Source organism: Filicampus tigris, chromosome 6 (genome assembly GCF_054856515.1).
Source record: "Filicampus tigris isolate MCC_2025a chromosome 6, RoL_Ftig_1.0, whole genome shotgun sequence".
NCBI lineage: Eukaryota > Metazoa > Chordata > Actinopteri > Syngnathiformes > Syngnathidae > Filicampus > Filicampus tigris.
In genome coordinates, this window is record NC_141222.1 from 23,040,687 (window position 1) to 23,060,229 (window position 19,543).

At 42.3% G+C, this 19,543-nt stretch overlaps 3 protein-coding genes across 4 annotated transcripts; 2 read left to right on the forward strand and 1 right to left on the reverse strand.

Moving 5' to 3' along the window:
* Positions 1 to 171: 171 nt before the first annotated feature.
* Positions 172 to 4,099, reverse strand: hmox1b (heme oxygenase 1b). Its single transcript, XM_086034396.1, has 5 exons — positions 3,784 to 4,099; positions 2,800 to 2,911; positions 2,501 to 2,716; positions 2,150 to 2,422; positions 172 to 1,156 (listed from the first exon to the last, which is right to left on the reverse strand). The coding sequence occupies exons 1-5, from the start codon at positions 3,813 to 3,815 to the stop codon at positions 989 to 991; spliced, it is 801 nt and encodes a 266-aa protein (XP_085890522.1). The 5' UTR covers positions 3,816 to 4,099; the 3' UTR covers positions 172 to 988.
* Positions 4,100 to 5,582: 1,483 nt separating this feature from the next.
* On the forward strand, positions 5,583 to 7,988 carry hmgxb4b (HMG box domain containing 4b). The gene is made up of 4 exons (XM_086032821.1): positions 5,583 to 5,847; positions 6,933 to 7,238; positions 7,403 to 7,505; positions 7,966 to 7,988. Exons 1-4 carry the CDS (start codon positions 5,704 to 5,706, stop codon positions 7,986 to 7,988), a joined length of 576 nt encoding a protein of 191 aa, XP_085888947.1. The 5' UTR covers positions 5,583 to 5,703.
* Positions 7,389 to 18,239, forward strand: LOC147146305 (uncharacterized). Of its 2 annotated transcripts, none has more exons than XM_086034390.1 (8): positions 7,389 to 7,505; positions 10,778 to 11,106; positions 11,936 to 12,046; positions 12,633 to 12,755; positions 13,713 to 14,064; positions 14,177 to 14,236; positions 14,319 to 14,623; positions 15,384 to 18,239. In XM_086034390.1, the coding sequence occupies exons 2-8, from the start codon at positions 10,780 to 10,782 to the stop codon at positions 16,881 to 16,883; spliced, it is 2,778 nt and encodes a 925-aa protein (XP_085890516.1). In that variant the 5' UTR covers positions 7,389 to 7,505; positions 10,778 to 10,779; the 3' UTR covers positions 16,884 to 18,239. The 2 variants fall into 2 exon arrangements, with proteins under 2 accessions (XP_085890516.1, XP_085890515.1); XM_086034389.1 differs by lacking the exon at positions 7,389 to 7,505 and adding an exon at positions 8,229 to 8,717.
* Positions 18,240 to 19,543: the final 1,304 nt, after the last annotated feature.

Below are 19,543 nucleotides of genomic sequence, written 5' to 3' on the forward strand. Positions count from 1 at the left end.
GACTCTTTGAAGCAGTTAAAGATGTAGATTAGGTTTAAAACTGGTGCCAAACCTTGAACAACAATGTCAACAAGGTGGACTTCAAAATATTTGCAGAGTGCAGCCCACATGGTAAAATGAAAATAGACATATTTAATAGTGACCAACAAAAACAGACTCGCAAATGCAAACTGCCATTTACAACAAAACATTTTATTACTATTAAAAAGGTCGTGTTTAAATAACATCAACAGTCTTGTAAAAACAGTTAGTTTACAATATAAGTGCTTATTTTACAGTCAAATCAGACATAACTACAGTTCATTATGAAATGGTATGTACAATTATATTGCAGTAAAATAGAATAAGTTCAAAAGCGAGTGCTCTCTCTGGATTCACTTGCTTTCCACTGAATTAGGCCCATTTGACCTCGGCTCCACCGAGAAGCGAAATTAAGTTGTTCTTCAACTATGTGAATGCAAAAAGAAATTCATAGTTTCCAAGTCCACTTTCTGGTTTATGTAACTGGGTTGTCCAACTTAAAGTGGAAATCAACCCAAACACATTTTTTTCAATAATTAGTTCCCGGCAGGCCCACTAGTTGAAACACAGCATTCTGAATAACATTGCGTTTGTGGGATAACAGTTAATCCATTCGTTTTTAGCCAGCTCAGGGGGCGGCCATTTTGTCACTTCTTTCGACTGAAAATGACCAATCGCCGCTCAAAATAACAGTGGATCTCAACACTGGTGTAGTGTTATGACCAAATTTTAACTTGTGCACATACAAAATATATTGACAAGATGATTTTTGTTAAGACTCGTGACGAAAAACATTTGGTGGCCATGTGCATCGGGTTTCTTAACAAAACAACACCGCCAACCACTGGCCTGTCATGTATGCTAAAGCTAGCATTGTCAATCGTTTTTGCAGGTCTCTGCGAGCGTGAGGTCATTTTCATGTACTATAGCTGTACCCTGAGTTGACTCACATTATGTGCATACATCCCTATGACATACAGATTCCCATGGTGACAACAGCCACGAAGATTCCGAGGAGCATCCTGAAGAGTGGAGCAGCCATCATGGAGCTTTGTAGAGCATCGCTACGTTTCACAACTTTGGAGCCTAGCTGGTCTTCAGCCACACTCAGCATCTTCTGCACATCCTCAAAGACCTGAAACACAAGGTGTACGTTGACTGGAGAAGAGGGCGAGTGAGTCAAGCAGAGGTACAGTATGTGTATATGTCTCAAGTTTTAACCTTCAAGTCATAAATGAAGTCTTGACAGACTTGCTGAGTCACAACATATATTCACACGGTAGCTGCGTTGCACTCAGTATGCTACTCGCGTTAGTTAGCTGTACTCACGTTTTTTTTTTAAATGGTACCAAAACAATCTCTAAATTGTCTGTTGCTTCGTGGTCATCTCAATTAAACGCATAGAAGACATGAAGCCTAGTTAATGTTTTACAAGATACCGGTTAGCTAAAATGTGAAGTTAACATAGTTCAGGTGTCTGTTGCTTTTAGAGGGATTATAAATCAGACATTGTTGTTGTTCTATTTCATTTGAGTTGCAAAAATTGCATGTTGCCTTTCTCCTTTTTCAATTTGGTCAAAAACATGTAATCACCTTTCTTTTGTGATGTGGCTTGTGCACTCTCTGCATCCCACGGTAGCAAACTGAAAGGTTGCCAGGTGTGTGCGCACTACACAAACACTATATATACATATATATATATATATATATATATATATATATATATATATATATATATATATATACACACATATATATACACATAGTCGCTGTCCTGTGAAAAACACTTATGTCCATTTTTTTTTTTTTAATTTTTCTTATTTTTACGTGAATGGTTTTTCGGCGTTACAGACATTGCATTAACGTAAAAATTTTGAAAATTGGACATACGTGATAGACGGACGGACGGACGGACGGATAGATAGATAGATAGATAGATAGATAGATATATAGATAGATAGATAGATAGATAGATAGATAGATAGATAGATAGATAGATAAAAATAAGTCACAATGGAGTCGAGTCTTTCATAAGGTTTAGCTAAGCAAGTCCTAAAATTGCCAACTTAAGTCCGTTTGATGTGACCGGAAGCCCCCACCTCTCTGGAGTCAAGTAATGATCCCCTACCTGGATGTTAAGCTCAAAAGCTCTGACGGCCTCCTCCAGCACGCCGTATCTCTGCTCCTCGCTCAACTCCAGGACGTTCATGCGGCTGCGGTAGAGCTGCTTGAACAGGTTGGGGCTGGACACGCCGGGAAAGGCGAAGAAGGACAGACCCTCGCCGCTCTTCAGGCCCATGGACTTCTGGGCGATGCGGCCTAGGACCTGGCCGCCGGACAGATCGCCCAGATATCGGGTGTAAGCGTGGGCCACCAGGAACTCCGGCCTCTCCTTCCCAATCTGAGAATCAAGACGGCAAGGATGAACATCATCTTCTCATGGAGGTCAACACGCGCTTCTTCAGCATGAAAAACCAACCTGGCGGAGTCTGTCGCAATATCTTCTTGTGGCCGCCGGTACCACCGTCCTCTCCTTCCAGTCCGGACCGTAGAAGTAGTCCAGGTCTTTCTCGATGGACTCCAGCCTGGCTAGCTCAGTTGGGAAATAAATGGGCTCCACGGCGGGGTGGTCGGAGTTCCTGTCCAGCTCCTCTTCCAATGTGTGGTAGATCTCACGGAGGGAGCTGAGGAGGAGCTGAGGAAAGAGGATGACAGAAGCTGGTGAGAAGATGTTCACTGGTTATGAATATGTAGAGCGGAGTTTGAAATGTGTGTTACCTTATACTGCGGCATGCTGACTTGTCCCTTCTGGAAGCTCAACATTAACTGCGTGTTCTCTGCCCTCATGTGACTCTCCATGGTCACCTTTTTGATCTGTTCTGACAGATCCCTGCGGGGGGGGGGGGGGGCAATACATTCATCGTTACTGTCGTGACCATCCGCACTGAGGTAGTGCTACTTCATGTGATGGACGATTTGTCAAGTGATACTCTTCCGTTGCCAAATCAGCGGCCTGATCTTCACCCAAAAAAAGAGCTTTGCTTGTGACTGATTGAAGATAAAAAGGGAAGGCGGATGCAAGCGAAGGCCTTGATGTCTTTGAAAAGCAGCTCAAGACTTTTTTTTTTTGGAGGCAAATATATGGAATGGTGTTCAACGGCCACTTGAGAGCATGCTTTTTATTCACTCAAGACAAATGTGAAAGCATTAAAACGGACTAAAAGGCAAAAAGGAAAGGTGTGACTCTCAACTGATTTTGACTAGGATGTTCTATTTTTGTTTATTCTGTGTAAAGAAACTAGACTTTTTCAAGGCAATGATATGGACGAAACACATTAACGGCCTAGAAACGAGCTGTTATTTTAATTATGTCAGTGGGAAGCCCTGGCAAAGCATCTTCAAAAGATTTCGTACGTAATCATTTTATTTTCATCTCTATTTTTTTGATTAAACTCACCGATAATTTGATAAATGCATTTTCTTTTATTTGGGCCCCTGCATGGCTGCAACAGATTTTCATGAAGGTTCTATTTACAATTATGACACTTGATCAACATACTTTTGAGTACTTTTCATAAAATATCTGTAAATCCTTCATGGTAAATGTCATATTCTTGTGAATGCTCTTAACTCAAAGTACTGTATGTATGTGTATGATGAGCATAATTAATAAATCAGCACATGCAAAGCCGCATACAACACATATTAAAATCTGATGGCTATTTAGACCAAAGTCAAAATCACAATCAAATCAATTCTTACTTTTCTGCTCTTTGTGTCTTCTGCGTCTCCATTGTGTTGCTATTTTCCTCAGTCAAGCTGTACCGGTACTTCTGTGATGGCTTTGCTGCTTTGTCCAGCTTGTGCCATCCTGCTGTGCTTTTATACACTCGTCCTCCTCCCCTTCCCTCCCACTGGAGGAATGAAAACAGGAAGACAGCTCAGCACAAACCACTGCGGCCTGGGAGAGACTTAACATGATGCAGCAATTTGGGAGGGAGGAGAGAGAGAGAGAGAGAGTGAGAGAGTGGGAAAGTTGAGCAATGGCTTGGAATAACGCAGCCGGGGGAGGTCCGAGGGCTAAACATGACACAGCAGTGGTGTTCAGCAGTCGTTCAGTACTCTAAACATGACAAAGGGATTCTGAGGCGCAATGGAGGGCCTGTGAGTCACATAGAATGGAACACTCACATGACTGTGTGCGCACTTTGTACGGCAGCACTTTGAACATGAGCTCACGGCAAACTTGAATTTGTGATGTAACAACTACTTTTTTTTTACATTGAGCTGCCTTCCGCTCGCAAGTCTTATCAATTATTGCTAATGATGGTGGTTCCGTTTGTTTTGGTTTGGCAGACTTGGGTCACATGACTGCCTCATCAATCCGTAACAACTAGCAACATTTTGACTCCATTTCACCAGTCAAACTGAGGCAGGTCGTCACATGACCGCATAGAAAGCTGCCATGGCCCCATCAGCACAGTGGCAAAGTTTTCAAAGTGGCTTATTTATTTTGGTAGGGGGATTTGGTCAGTTTATGTCACTTTATAAAACTGGAATTTCATATAGTTTTAAGATAAAGTTATATTGTTGGGCAATATCTGATAATCTGCACATTCCTATTTAATTTGATTTTTTTTTTTTTTTTTTTTTTGCAAATGGACGTTAATGCACTGATTTAATAACTATCAAATCACAAGGAACCCACCAGTTACTCAGTACTTGAGGGTTTTTTTTCACTGAATATTTACTCTTACTGAAGTAATTATTTAGGATCATTTTTATTTTTACTTTGGTCGTATCATGAAGTAATATTAAGTTTAATAACACAGTAAGAGTAACGAAAGCAGGACTCTAACTAGAGAGAGAGAGAGCGAGAGAGATTTTTTTTTTACTCTGCACTCCTATTTGTACAGTATTTGTCATTGATTTTTCCTTAAGTAAAACAAGACAGCAACATAAACTAAAAGGGAAAAATACCTAAAAAGGACAAACATATTATTGAAAGACAAAAGCGAATAATATGCAAATAAGGTTAAAATATGATTGAGAAAATGTATGTGGACCGAACACCACTGAAGTGTGTCAGGTCATATGTAATGACAATGACGGCAGTCACTGCAATTGTAACTGTAATCGTGTCATTAAAGAATGCCGACCCGCTGCAGGCATGACTATTCGTTATTTATTGACAGCTTTGCGCAAATACTGGCACTCTTTACACATTAAAAAAAACACTCACAGGATGACTCTATCTGAACGATCGCTCTTGTTTTTAAGACCATCATTTGCTGACCTCTGATCAGTGTACACAAAGTGAGCGTGTAACATGTGTCAGCAGAAAGTCGAGCGCTAAACGTTAGTCATCTTTTTTTTTTCTTCCTTGAGCTTCGGAGGTCTTTTTAACCTTTTAAATTCGAATATTTACAACAACGAAAAAAAAAAAAGAAATATAATTACGCACTTAAGACGAATACATTGCTTACTCTTTCTAACCCCGATCCCCGCCCCGCCCCCTCGTTAAAAAAAGTATATTTTTTAATCATTTTTATTCAGGCACCAGGGCACACGACCGTGAACTTGACGCTCTCGACCCGTTTTTTTTTTTCAGGCACATTCATTGGGCACATGAGGAAACGACGAAACCCTAGATATAAAAATGGCGGCAATTTTGTTTGATTTATGCTGTATTTTTGTCTTTTTGACTGTCTGTTGTCCAAGATGAATGAGCTCAGAGGAGCGAACCAACATTTCCACGTGAACATGAAGGACTGTGAGGAATCACAGTTGTGTGTGGAGGAGTGTAACACCACCAGGCCTAACAAAGTGAGTTTGTGCGTCTTCAAGATGGACTCGACATACGAGTGCACAGTAGGCTAATATGTTGTTGACATTTGAACTGTGATCCGTTCGTGTCTACTTTATGTCATTTTATGGTTATGAATCAAAGAAAAGGTTAGTGGTCACACATTTTTTAAAATACCACCCAGACTTGTACAATTTGGACTTCAACCTCATTTCGTGAGAAGAATAGGCAGAATTGTTGCAAAACTTGAGGTCAAACTGTTTTCATAAATAGAATCATGCAAGTTTGAAGGGTTGCTGCGTGCATGTAGCAAGTGATTTCAAATGACAACAATATAACCCAGAAATAGAGCATCTTTTGACTCAGGCAAGTGGTACACTTTTCTCTATCCTGGTTGCTTAGCATAATATAACTGTAATATGGTATTATGAGGCTGACTGTCACTTGATTTTGTTGTGTTTGATACACAAAGGTCTCTGCTGATTTGACAGATAAATAAAATAAAGTGTGCAACAGTGCATAAAGTCTTTTTGCAATTTTAAGAATTTACTGTATTACAAAGGCATTTGATAAGATTTCTAATCATTGGTTGTCCAAAAAAATAATAATATTTTTTACTTTTTGCTACAGCACAACCTCATCAATAGTGGCAGTGGCATCAGAAATCTTTAGCTTCACGTCAGTAATGTCCTTTTTCTTTGACCGCGACACGATTTCTTGAACATAACCCCACAGGAAGAAGTCAAGGGAGTGATATCTGGTGAACGTGATGGCCAAGGAATTGGCCCCTCCCTTCCAATCCACCGTTTAGGAAATGTATTATTGAGGAACAGATTAACATGCAGTCCCCAATGTGGTGGTGCACCATCTTTCACTGTTATTATGTCAATCTTTTGTGAACACCCATTACAATAAAACAAATCTAGTTAAGATATCTTATCAACTGCTTTTGTAATTGTGTTATGAAATTGGAGAAATAACAGAAGTCTTTCCAACTAGGAGATTCCATTCTTGCATTCATGTTGAACACTAGAGAGCAGCATTGTTCATCTAATTCTCATTGGTTTATTTTCTCTTTTTGTTCAAACTTTTTCTTTCTGCTCAGGAACTTGTAACTTCTGTCATGGAGTTTCCCAAAGAGGCCGACTGGAGGCCTCACCCCTCCGTAACCGCTCCGAGTTCAGCGGCAGCCATCGCCATGACCGTCAGTGCCACGCTGAGTCCTGCTGTGGCCAGACCCTGGAGCGACACGGTCGCTCCCGTTGTGTCTTTGTGCGGACCCGTGCGATCAGTATGGGACACAATGGGATCTACGAGGCCTGCCTGCTCTGATCCTGTTAGCGCTGCTGCCCACCTACACCTGCTCGGAGAAGCCTTGTCCCTGATTGGGCAACTCCTTAAGGGGACAAATGTGAGTACTGTACATCCCGAACTGAAGGGATATCATTTGTGTTTTCACCGGTGTAGTGGTTCACTTGCCTATAAACTGCAGCTTCCCACAAAGCTTCAACGGGATAAGCGTACAGTACGTTAGCGGTATGTTTTGTGTTCACAGAAATCAGTGTGTGTGTCCAGAAGCTTGTTTCTTCTCCTGGACTCTCTGCTGTGTGCGCTCGCTCCATTAATGTGCCTCACCTCGCATATACCGGAGCTGCGCAGCTGCACGGAGAACATGTTGGTAAGTGATGTGCCACACAAACAGTATATCGTGCACACGCTGTTACCAAAGCCGTTTCTTTGTATTCATTGTTTTAAAGGCTTCTGCTGTGGAAAACGTCGCCTATCTAATGCCGGGTTTTTGAATGAATCCTCTGGCTCAACTTTGTTTGTTTGTAGTGAATGACTTTATGCCCACCATGAGGTTACTAGATTATTATTTAAAAAAAATATGTATTTATGTTAGACACCACTGTGTCGATTAAATTCACTATATTGGTGCTTCAGCTGTATGAATGCTTTTTTATTATTATTATTTATTTATTTATTTATTTTTAATATTTAACATGGTGATATGAAAGGGCAGCATGGGAGAGTTGTGGTTGGCACATACCTCTCAGTCGGGTTCGCATCTCTGCTCCGACCCTCCTGTGTGGAATTTGCACGTTCTGCTTTTTGCGGGTTTTCCTCACAAATTCCAGAAACGGGCATGAACGGTTTATAGACGATTCTAAATTATTCACAAGTGAGAAGTGTGAGTCCTCAAGTACAAGTACAGTAATTTAGGTTCTCGTTCCGACGGATGATAAAACCGTCTCCCTCCTGTCTCAATTCACACTTGGTTAATTGTCAACAAGCATTACTCATGACAGTTGCATATGTGACGTTTTCCAGTTTGCCGAGTGTTCTAATAAGAAAGTCCAACATCCACAGGCCTGAACAGGCTTAAGGCTGCAACACTGGTGAGAAAGTACAGCACACATTGTGGTAACACCAACACGCCCCTTCGTTAAACTTTCTCAATATTCATCATGTGTTTTTCTCTTAGATAAGCCCTCAAAGTCCTATAGCACGAATCAAAACATTCCCACGTAGATATTCAGACGATTATTTGGCACGAGCAATTAAAAATAGCCATGCAGGTGGTTTTGTGTTTTCTGGGTGTGGTGAAAGTGCCCTGGGATACGCCTCCCGCCTGCGCCTTGTCAAGGAATGCCAAACAGCCTGCAGACTGTGGAACCTGTTATACACACAAGAACATCCTAATGCATACCCTCCACTTGGGGAGTGGTGGGACGGCAAATGCGTGACTCTTGTATTATGCAAGCCGTTACCTGGGAGTCGACCCACACACACCGAACTGGTGTGGAGGAGACACACACTTATGCACCAGCGGGTTCAAGAAGCGAGAAGACGATAACGCCGAAAGCCGCCTTCAAGATCTCACGTTTAAGTGAGTCACCTTTGATTTTCGACTCGTCATGCCATGTCTTAAGATCCTTTTTTTAAGATTTCCAATGCAGGTTGCTTGCGATTTTTTTTTTACAATGTGTGGTGGATCAATTGGGGCAATAACTTCTCTCACAACAAATGGCTGTCAGGCTGAAACATTTGTCGGAGGGCACAATTATAATAATTTGCCTCTTGGCTTTTAATGTGGAAAAAGTCCAATTATGATTTAAAATGTATATTTGGTATTTCACAGCTGGACAATCTTGACAATGCACAAAGTGAAGCCTGGATTAAATTAATCTAATTCTCGCACATTCATTATGTTTCAATTTGTAACATTTTCAGCGTGTTTGCACAAGTCTGGATAAATAAAGTTGCGGTAAAATGCCGTCAGGCAGGACTGGCAAGGTGTTGCATATTTGAACTTTATTCAAAAGAAAAAAAAACAATGCAACAGAAAAAAAAAAATGAAAGTGGCTGTTCATCTAAACTCATGCGAGAAAGAGGAACTTCCAAATAAAAAGAGTTGCTATGAGTAGCTCACCATGGTTTCGTTTAGATGTATCTGTACAGTAATGTGACGGTGAAATTTAAACTTGAGACCAAAGAAAAACCAACTGCGAAATCACTTACTTGTTGGGATTTAAATACTTGTACCATAGGCCAGCACAGTGGTAAACACTTTTTATACCACTGTTGGTTCTGGGTTTGAATTGCAGCAAATCTTGCATGGATTTTCTTTGGGTACTCGGCCTTCCGCCCATATTCCAAAAACATACTCACTCAAGTGAACATAAGCGAAGTTTTCCTGACATCTTGCAGAGCGCCAAGCGAGACAATTGGATCGACAGGTTTTGTGTGACTTTTGAGGCATGTTTTTACAAACATGTATTTGGTCGGTTTTGAGTGTTATATTGAGGTAAGTGTACAGCCACAACAAGCTTAACACGCCCAGTGGCGGTCCAAGCGGAATCCTCATTTGGCAAACGACACCAGCACGCGCGCACTCACTGGTGAAATACACTGGCGTGACCAACAAATACTGTAATACAGCAACAGCAAACAATACAGTGGAACCTCAGGTTATGAATTTAATTTGTTCATGAACGGGTTTCCCATTGAAACAAATGGAAATGTCTTTATGGGTAACGTGTTTCATGGGCAATGTGGAATGTTGTGGGCATTTTAGGCAAAAACAAAACAGATTACCTGAAGCACATAGCCAATAATGTTTATGCAGTGCAAAACAAGACTTTGTAAACTGAAAATTGTGTGTAACAAACCTGAAGTAGTGTTGTTAAGCTATTACAATTTTTTAACAAATTAATCGCATTATTCTCCATAATTGATTGCAGTTAATCTTATTTTACGAATATTTTTTTTTTTACAAAGCTTGGAACCGATATTTACTTGAGGCAAATCTTGGAATTAATATGGAAAAAAAAATAAAAGAATAGTTCGATTCGAAGACTGTTGTAATAGCTTTCTCTGATCCTTGAATACGATTCTTTGCCTGTAAAATACAACAGTTGAACGATACACCAGAGACAGACAACTAATATGGTATTTGAATTTGGCTTTGCAAAGTGTGCAAATTATTTTGGACTTCTCCATTGAGCAGTTGCGCAACTTTGACTCCCTTCTAAATTTGGCTGCACAGTGAGCGGAGGTCAGCTGCTACAGGAAGTAAATTAAACGGAGTTAACTGAGTTAATTTTTTTTGTGCTTTAATTTAAATTAATCTCCATAGTTAATGCGTTAACTTTGACAGCCATAACCTGAGGTAATTTTTCTCCAAAAAAAAAAAAAAAAAGAGGTTCACTAACCGAATTGTTAGTCAACTGGGTCATTCGTAAACCAAGGTTACACTGTATTTCTTTAGCTTCATTTTTAAAAAATTTTTTTTAAATACAATTTCCTTTGTTGTTTTGCGTTGCCACCCACTACCATCATAAATGTCACCCTGTGCAGCGGAACATAATGCACATGCCAGAAACCGCCAGTGAACAAACACACCTTTGGCGGAGCTCCTCGTCAACCCTGTCTGCTCTCCTCCTCCAGCCATGAGTAGCCACGTGCAGCACTACGGCTCGACACACCCGGAGCTAAGGCTGGTGCTGCTGGGCAACATCGGATGCGGCAAGACGTCGTCGGCCGACACCATCCTGAGCCAGCTGACGGACCTGTCCACGGCGACGCCCCGGAGCATCCAACTGCGCAAGGACTTCGCCGAGGGCAGGATGGTGACCCTGGTGGAGGCCCCCAGGTGGTACTGGAACGGTTTGGAAATGGATGAGGGCGTCAAGAAGGAGACGGAGCGAGCCATGACGCTGCTGGCGCCCGGTCCTCATGCCGTTCTGCTGCTGGTGCCTGTTAGCCAGTTCACCGAGGTTGGTTCTCGGATTGATATTTCTATTCAATTTTGGACACACGTGATAATGATGTCATTGATTTTTTAAAAATATAATAAAAAAGGTATTTCGCTGACTCATTTGAAATATATAGGTAACACAAATTGACATAAACACACATTCCTTTTGTGATTGTGTGACTCCCATCTGCATACAGTTTGTGTGTCAATATTTTACCAAATGTCAATTGAATTGATGGATGCGCAAATCAAGTTATAACTTGACAAATTTGTTCATATACTTTCGGGTTAGAAGCTGTACTGTCAAACTCGTCAAAATTCAGACTCCACATTCAGCAATTGAATTGTAATATGCAAAATATGATATTTTAAAGGCCTTAATCAATTAATCTCTTTTAGGTCTTATTGGATCAGGTTGTAATTTGTTATGCAATATATTTAGGCAATGTAAATATTTAGTCTGTGAGTAGTACTTTTTTTTTATATTGTACTGTACATATACATTTACGTATATTAAAATGTTAAATGTATTCTATATTACTAGAATTATATTGTACAAAATTTAAACATTTATAAATACAGTAAAACATACTTGTACTTGATTTTATCAAATAGACGATTTAAATTTGAGTTGAGAAGTTTTATGGTTGAAAGGTGATGCAATTTGTTCTTTTCCTTTCTTTAATCCCTTATGACTTTTATATATTTAGTTTGATTACTGCTTCAAATATTAATGACATGCAAATAAATTTGCGCAGATACATTGTGAAATGTCTTTGTTGCTCCTTAGTGTGAGGTAGAAGGCTCACAACTCTGCGCCCTGCCTTTATTTTGCTTCTTCCAACTAGATGGACGGCCAAGTGCCTACACAGCTGCAGCAAGTGTTTGGAAAAGAAATCCTGGAGCACACCATAGTGCTACTGACCTGTGGCGATTATCTCATGCGAAGAACTGTGGAGGTGAGTACCAATGCGCACTTTGAAGGTGAGCATGTCTGCATGCACTTTTCTGTTGATTTTAGGCAAGGAAGTTTTCAAAGAGGTCATATTGAAATGAAGCAGTCGAACACATGACTCCGTTACTTATCATCTCATTAGAAACCACAGAAAACATTTGAGGTTACTTTTAACTCATTCACTGCCAGACATTTTCAGACCCGCTTTTACCCAAACGTTTGAAAAAATTTGAAGAATGTAAATAAGTTCCTGGCTGGACTGTGAAAAGACGAGTCAGTTCGTCAATGGCAGTGAATGAGTTAACATCCTTTCCCACAAGCAATTACAATATAGAGTATAGTTCATCACATCTAGCTGCGTGTACATGAAATACAGGTGCAACTCAATATATTAGAAGATTGCGGAAATCTTAAAAGGAGTAGTCATCTGCTGGTACATAAACAAATTTCTGTACGTTGCGATTCATAATAAACCTGATGTAATTGTTACCTCTCTTCGTCGGTGAAAATGATCCGCTAAGTTCAAATGCCAAGGTTACTTTTGACGTGATTTTGATACAAAATGAATCCTCTTCTGTCTTTTTCTGCAGGAGTACCTCCAAAAGGAAAATCCAGGCCTGAGGGAAATGATTGATCTATGTGGGGGGCGCTACCATGTCATCAATAACCGGCAGCGGCGAGACCGGACTCAGGTTCGGGAGCTTCTGGACAAGGTAGGAGGAGAGTGAGAGAGTGACAGATATAGAGAAGGAGAGTGAGAGAGTGTCCATCACCTTTATCGTTGCTTGTCGCTCGAAGCGGTTGGCAAGCTGGTTTTAGTGCTGTGATGGTAAAGATAAACAAAGCAAATAGATGAGGGTTCAAAGAGGCCAAGCTGTACATCGGAGGTCACAAAAAACGGTGCCACAGAGGATGACATGACGGGCCTGTTCTAATGATAGCTCACCGGTGATGGTCCATCGTGATTTCCTAAGAATCCTTTGAAAATGTAAACACTTCACTCTAAAAACAGTTGGGTTAAAAATAAGACAAAACAACCCCCCAAAACGGGGCTATTATGTACAAAACAACGCAAGAATGTGGGTCAAATTGACCCAAGTAGCTGATCGTTCCATTTTTGACCCAAAATTGTGTTCTTTTTAACCCAACTGTTTTTAGAGTGTTGTGGGGATTTATAGAAACTAGTATTGATACTTGTTGTTTCCTAACTTGTTAAAACCATTGTTAATGTGGGTCAAATTGACCCAAGTAACTGATCGTTCCATTTTTGACCCAAAATTGTGTTCTTTTTAACCCAACTGTTTTTAGAGTGTTGTGGAGATTTATCGAAACTGATATTTATACTTGTTGTTTCCTACCTTGTTAAAACCATCGTTAATGTGAGAAAACATTAACACGATCATCTTCATGGAGATGAATATCAATAATTATAGGTCGTAACATATGATTAAAGTTAATTTGAGCAAATTTGTCATTTCCAAATGTACATCATCGATCACTCATCGGTCTCGACCCGTTTTGCTTCTCTGCTAAGGTTTTTGTGACTCTAAACTGGACTGACACTTGAAATTTGGGCAGCGGCGAGTGTGACATTTAACTGGGGTGTTTGTGTGTGTTTCCCTAAATAAAAAAAAAAACAGCATCGCCTCTTTTTGCGTTCTGTCTAATAGGTGGAGGACATGGTGAGCAAAAGCGGAGTGTTCACCCTCAAAACGAAAGAGGAGAGGGAGATGGACGAACGTGTGCAGCAGCGGAAGAGAGAGCTGATTGAAAGTTTCCGAATGCAAAAGGAAGAGAAAAGGGAAGCTCTGGCGTCCGGCTACATGGCCAACGTAGACACGCTGACGAGAGTGGAGTCACACAGAGATGCCTGGGAGAGGAGGAGAGAAGACGGGCGCGACAGCATCAACGGGGGCGTGTTCGAAGTGCTTCGATCCGGTCCGGCAGCTCCAACACCAGAATTGTGGCAGTCGGGCCAGTATGATGATCAGCAGGAGGGTCGCTCCTTCAGACTCAGTCCAGGTAAGCAGCTACGAAATTGGAAAAATGTATTTCTCTTTTTACACTATCACCCAACGTCTTCATATACGCGAGCTGCTTGAGCTATGACGCGTGATCCCTGTTTGTCCTCTAGATGGAGCCAGACTCTCGCAAATGAGGGATGAAAGCGCCTCACCTAAAGTCGTTTCCCACCGTGAGACACACTCATGGACCACACTGAAATGATGTTTACATTGAAAGATGGGTTGCTTATTAAACCACGTGTCATCTCGTAGTTCATCACAGAATCAACAGCTTTGAGGAGAATTCCCCAGAGGGCTCGCCCGCCTCCTCCCCCGAACCCTCGGCGTTGGTCTACGACCCCCGCACGCCGAACATCGACCCGTACCCCGCTACAACCTCCGTATCCTCGCCATCCTCACCGGAGCTGCGTCTGGTATTGATCGGACGATCCGGAGCGGGAAAAAGTGCGGCCGGCAACGCCATCCTGGGGCGTGATGAGTTCGAGTCCAGGCCTGACAGTCTGGTCGCCATCACTGAGGAGTGTGTCAAGAAGAAAGGAGTGGTCGCCGGAAGAAGGGCCAGTACCTATTCTTATATGAATTTTGTTCTTTCTGGAAATGTATCATCTCTGAGCAATGTTCATTTACAACAACGTTAGGCTTTTCTGTTTAATAGGTGGAAAAGCGCCATATAAATGAAAGACTATTTACACAAGAATTTTGTTTCGGGTAGTGTGAGCTACACTAGTATTGTAGTAACAAGCAAGACCTGACACATTAGTGCAGAGAGTCCTTAAAGTAAAAAATCAACCCAGTCATATTTTTTTTCAAGAATATGTTCCCATCAGGCCCACTTGTTGAAACACGGCATTCTGATTAATAGTACGTTTGTGGAATATGAGTTAAGCAGCAAAATCCACCCCTTTTTAGCCATCTCTGCGGGCGGCCATTTTGTCACTTCTGTCGACTGAAAATGACGTCACAACTGCTCAGGGCTCAAGTAATGAATGACCAATCACGGCTGCAGCTTCAGAAAGCAGGTCAGCCGTGATTGGTCGATACCTGAGCCCCGAGCAGTTGTGATGTCATTTTCAGTCGACGGAAGTGACAAAATGGCCGCCCGCAGAGATGGCAAAAAAAAAGGTGGATTTTGCTGCTTAACTTCTATTTCACATTTATCATATTGCCTTGTTTCAACTAGCGGGCCTGCATAGAACATATTCTTGAAAAAAAAAAAGTTTTAGTTGACTTCTATTTTAGGGTGTCAATCGTGCAGCTAAAACAATGACAGTTGTGTGCATTTGTTGACGTGTCGCTCCATCTCCTCCCTCCCTGCAGGTGGCAGTATTGGACACCCCAGACTGGTTCCATTCGGAGCGTACCCCAGATGAGGTGCGAGCTCAGATCTCCTCCTGCGTGGCCCTGTCCAGCCCGGGTCCTCACGCCTTCCTCCTGTGCGTCCCGACGGACCAGCCGGCCAAGACGGAGCTGCAGTCCCTCTTCGCCCTCGAGACGGTCTTCGGGCCGGATGCCGTGGGGAAACACACGCTGGTCCTCTTCACTCACGCCGACCTTCTGAGGAAGAGCGGCAAGGCCGGCGGCAACAGCGTCGAGGCGTACATCGCCAGTCAGCGTGACGATTTATTAAAATTGGTGGAGAAATGCGGGGACAGGTTCCACGTTCTGGAGAGAGACAGCCACGGCGGAAACGTGGAGGAACTCCTGGAGAAGGTGGAGCAGATAGCGTCCGAGGCCGGGGGCCAGTGTTATTCCAGCCCCGCTTTCCAAGAGGCCGAGAACCGAGTGAGGGAGACACAAGCCGAGATGGCGCGGGAGAGGAGACGGCAGAAGCAGGAGGAAGAACGCCTCGGGGAGCAGTTCCGGGGCGAGAGGCGCTCCCTCTACCCTTACATGCAGACCGTGGCCGAAGCCGAAGAGGAAGTGAGAGAGGAAGAGGTTGAGAAAACACGAGCCGAGGCCGAGAGGAGCGTCAGCAACATGAATATCGAGAGCCTCCCGCCGATGACGGCGGTGGCCAACATGTCCCCTTCGACGTTGCGGTCCATGATGGAGAAAGTGCAGTCCAACGCCAAGATGCTGCCCAAGCTGTTGTCCGACAGCTCGGCGTGGGTCAGCGACGGAGCCAAGAAGGCGATGGGCAGTCCGCTGTGGGGCTCGGTGGGGAGCGGAGCGCACAACGTACGCGAGGCGGTGGCCAACAGTCCCGTGTGGGGGAAGGTGGGCGCTCAAGCCGGGCAAGTCTCCAAGATGGTGGGAGACAGACTCCCCAAGGCGGTGGTAGACGGCTCCACCTGGGTCGGCTCCGGAGCCAAAGTCGTGGCGGACGGATCGAAGCGCGTCGGATCCGGGATCGGGACCGGAGCCAAGGCCGTGGCCGAGAGTCCCGTGTGGGGAAAGGTTGGCTCCGGGGCCAAACTGGTGGCGGACGGCTCAGTGCGCCTCGGAGCCGGACTCGGTGCCGGAGCTAAGAAAGTGGCCCAGAGTCCAGTGTGGGGGAAGGTGGGCTCCGGAGCCAAAGCCGGTGCCAAAATGGTCAGCGAGAGCTCCGTGTGGCAGAAAATGGTGGCCAACGGCAAAAAGGTGCCAATGGTCGTCGTCGCGGTCGCATTGCTGGGGTTGGCGCTGGGGGTGTTCTTGGCGGGGGCCGTCGGCGGAGCGGCGGGAGCCGTCATCGGTTCTGCGGTCGCCGAGGTGGGCAGGCGAAAGTTTGCCAACAAAAGCGCGCCGGAAAAGGCCGCGAGTCACATTGAGAGGCAAATGAACGACACGGTGGATTCGCTGGTCAGACGGGGAGAGAAAGTCTTGAAAACAGAATGAAAGACTGATCGGGTCAAGTGTCGACCGGAGCAAATTACGTCAATGGCGGGCTGTGAATTTGCTAGCTTCAGTGGGGATTTAATCCACCTCTTAACACTTCCACTATCGCAATTGATACTAGTAAATAATAATTGAACAGTACATCATTTGGAGCAGTTCACAATCAATATTTTTTCAAATAACATGACAAGTTTTTGTCATGTTCAAAAAAAACATGTCAATAAAATACTTCAAAACATATTCACCAGATGCTGATTATTCGCTGGATTAAGTTTTGCTCCGACAAGCCAATCGGAGGATGGAAAAATGCCGAGGGCCGGCGCTCTGGCCCCGTGCGGATCCATTTCAAATCCGATCGGTTCGAGAAACAACGGCCGGCGCTTGTGATTGCGGTGTCGTCGGGCAGACTCGATTCACGTGGCAACGGAGGCTGAAAATGCGATTGGACAAAAAACATGTAACGCGCACGTATTGGAAGCAGCGCAGGGAGGAGAAATGCTACGAAATGAAGACGATCCACTTATGGGAATAAATGAACACAGTTTTGTGCACTTGAGTTTGTAAATGTCGGTCAGTGCTGCTTGTGTTCGGGCTAGCAGAGAAGGCCTTCCTGGCCCTGACCCCTCACCACGCTGCATCGCGCACGTTCTACAAAGTCGGGACCTTGCTTGGTCAGGCTAACTCATCGAATGAGATGAATTTCTTTTTCAACAAATTCTCACCTTTAATGATTCCAGTCATCACTTAAGGGAAGTAGTTACTGCTTTTACATAGTTCGGCTAACACAAGTCACGCCTCGATGTGTGCAATAGATTTGAGTGAAATTGAAATGTGTCATGTATTTTTGACTTGCGTGCGTGATTAGAGTGGAAATAAAAACATTTATTACATTCTTGTTTTTGTAATCCGTAAATGCAAATTGTGATGAAAATCAAACCTTCTTTTGAGCAAATCATAAGCAGATGTACGGTCTCATTTTAGACCTGTACATTGTGCCGCTTAGTTCACGACGGTATTAGGTTGGCTTAAAATGTTAGTTATAAAAGTTGTATAAACAAAGTTTGGTCTGGTTGTATTTTGTGTTGTACGGGTTCAGGGCTTCATTTTTCAGGAGGCAAAGGGGTGGAGGCGCTGACATTTTATCTCCGTGAGTCAGGCTGGCCGGCTTCACCCTGCTTGGCCTCCCGTAAGCAACACGTGGCGAGGTACTGTAAACACACCACAAGCCCAACACTCAACCCATTTGTTGCCAATCTGGCTGTTTTTTTAAATGGACGGCTGGACCAGGTTGCTTGTGGATGGGGTTAAAAAAGAAAAAAAAAAGTGTATTTCTAATAAATCATGTGTTCTCTCTCATTTTGTTTTCATGCATTTCATATTCATATATATTTTTTATGTATTTAAGCAATTTTAGGAAAAAAAATATCTATTTTTTTTTGTATTGTTAATTTGTTTTAGAATAACAATGCATTTAGTACTTAATTATTTACAATAAATACACTTAAAATAAATTACACTTGTCAACAATTTAAGAATTTTTTTTTGATCAAAGATGCAAGTTTTTCAATTAACCGACTAGTGGAATTAATGAAAGGCTTTAGCAGTTTTGTTTTCATGCATTTTATATTCATATATATTTTTCATGTATTTAAGCAATTTTAGGAAAATAATATATATATATTTTTTTGTATTATTAATTTGTTTTAGAATAACAATGCATTTAGTACTTAATTATTTACAATAAATACAATTAAAATAAGTTACACTTGTCAACAATTTAAGAATTTTTTTTTTTTATCAAAGATGCAAGTTTTTCACCTGCTTTTTTTTGCCAGGGGTGGAGTGCCAACTTTGCACAGGTAAATTACCTAATATGTAATATATTTAGTCATATTTATGAATTAAGGGTTTGGATCCGCAGTAGTTGGATTTTTTTCTGAAACGTCATCACTAAGACAATGCGCGGTGAAATCCACAATTAAGCTTTTATGAGTCAAATTTAAAATGAAAAAATTAAAATATCTCCAAAATCTTATGTGCTGGAAAAATAACAAACCAAAAAGGCACTTTTGAAATCAGCATCAAAAATACGTTTGGGGACATATAAAGCCATCTGATTCAAATGTGCTGTTGACCAGTGTTATTTCATCCATTCAATCGTTATTCGAGCTGCTAATCCTCATGAGGGTCGCAGGTGTGCCTACGAACAGGCATTCACACACACAGTCACACCTAAGGACAATTCAGAATGGGAAAAAAGTCTTATTTTTAATTACGGATATAGTATAAATATATTTTGTATGTACTATATATATATATGCAGTATTTATATATTTTACAGAACAAATACATTGTAAGTACCTATTTTCCGAGGGGGAAAATTTGATTCTAAAATGCAATGCAATAAATAGTACAGGACTGGGAATAAAAATGTTCAGTACATTAAAGAACGGAGCCGACCGCGCAATTTTTACCAGGGTCCATTTTAGTCTTCGTAAAGTCCTCCAAAGGCTTTACGAAATGGAACAGAAAATATTATTCAAATGTTGACTACTACAGTAAATATGTTTTAGTTTATACGTGGTGAACCGGATCAATTGTTCAATTGAAAAATCACCCCATGGTGAGAATGACGTTTTTTTGAGGGGGTTTGGTGACCC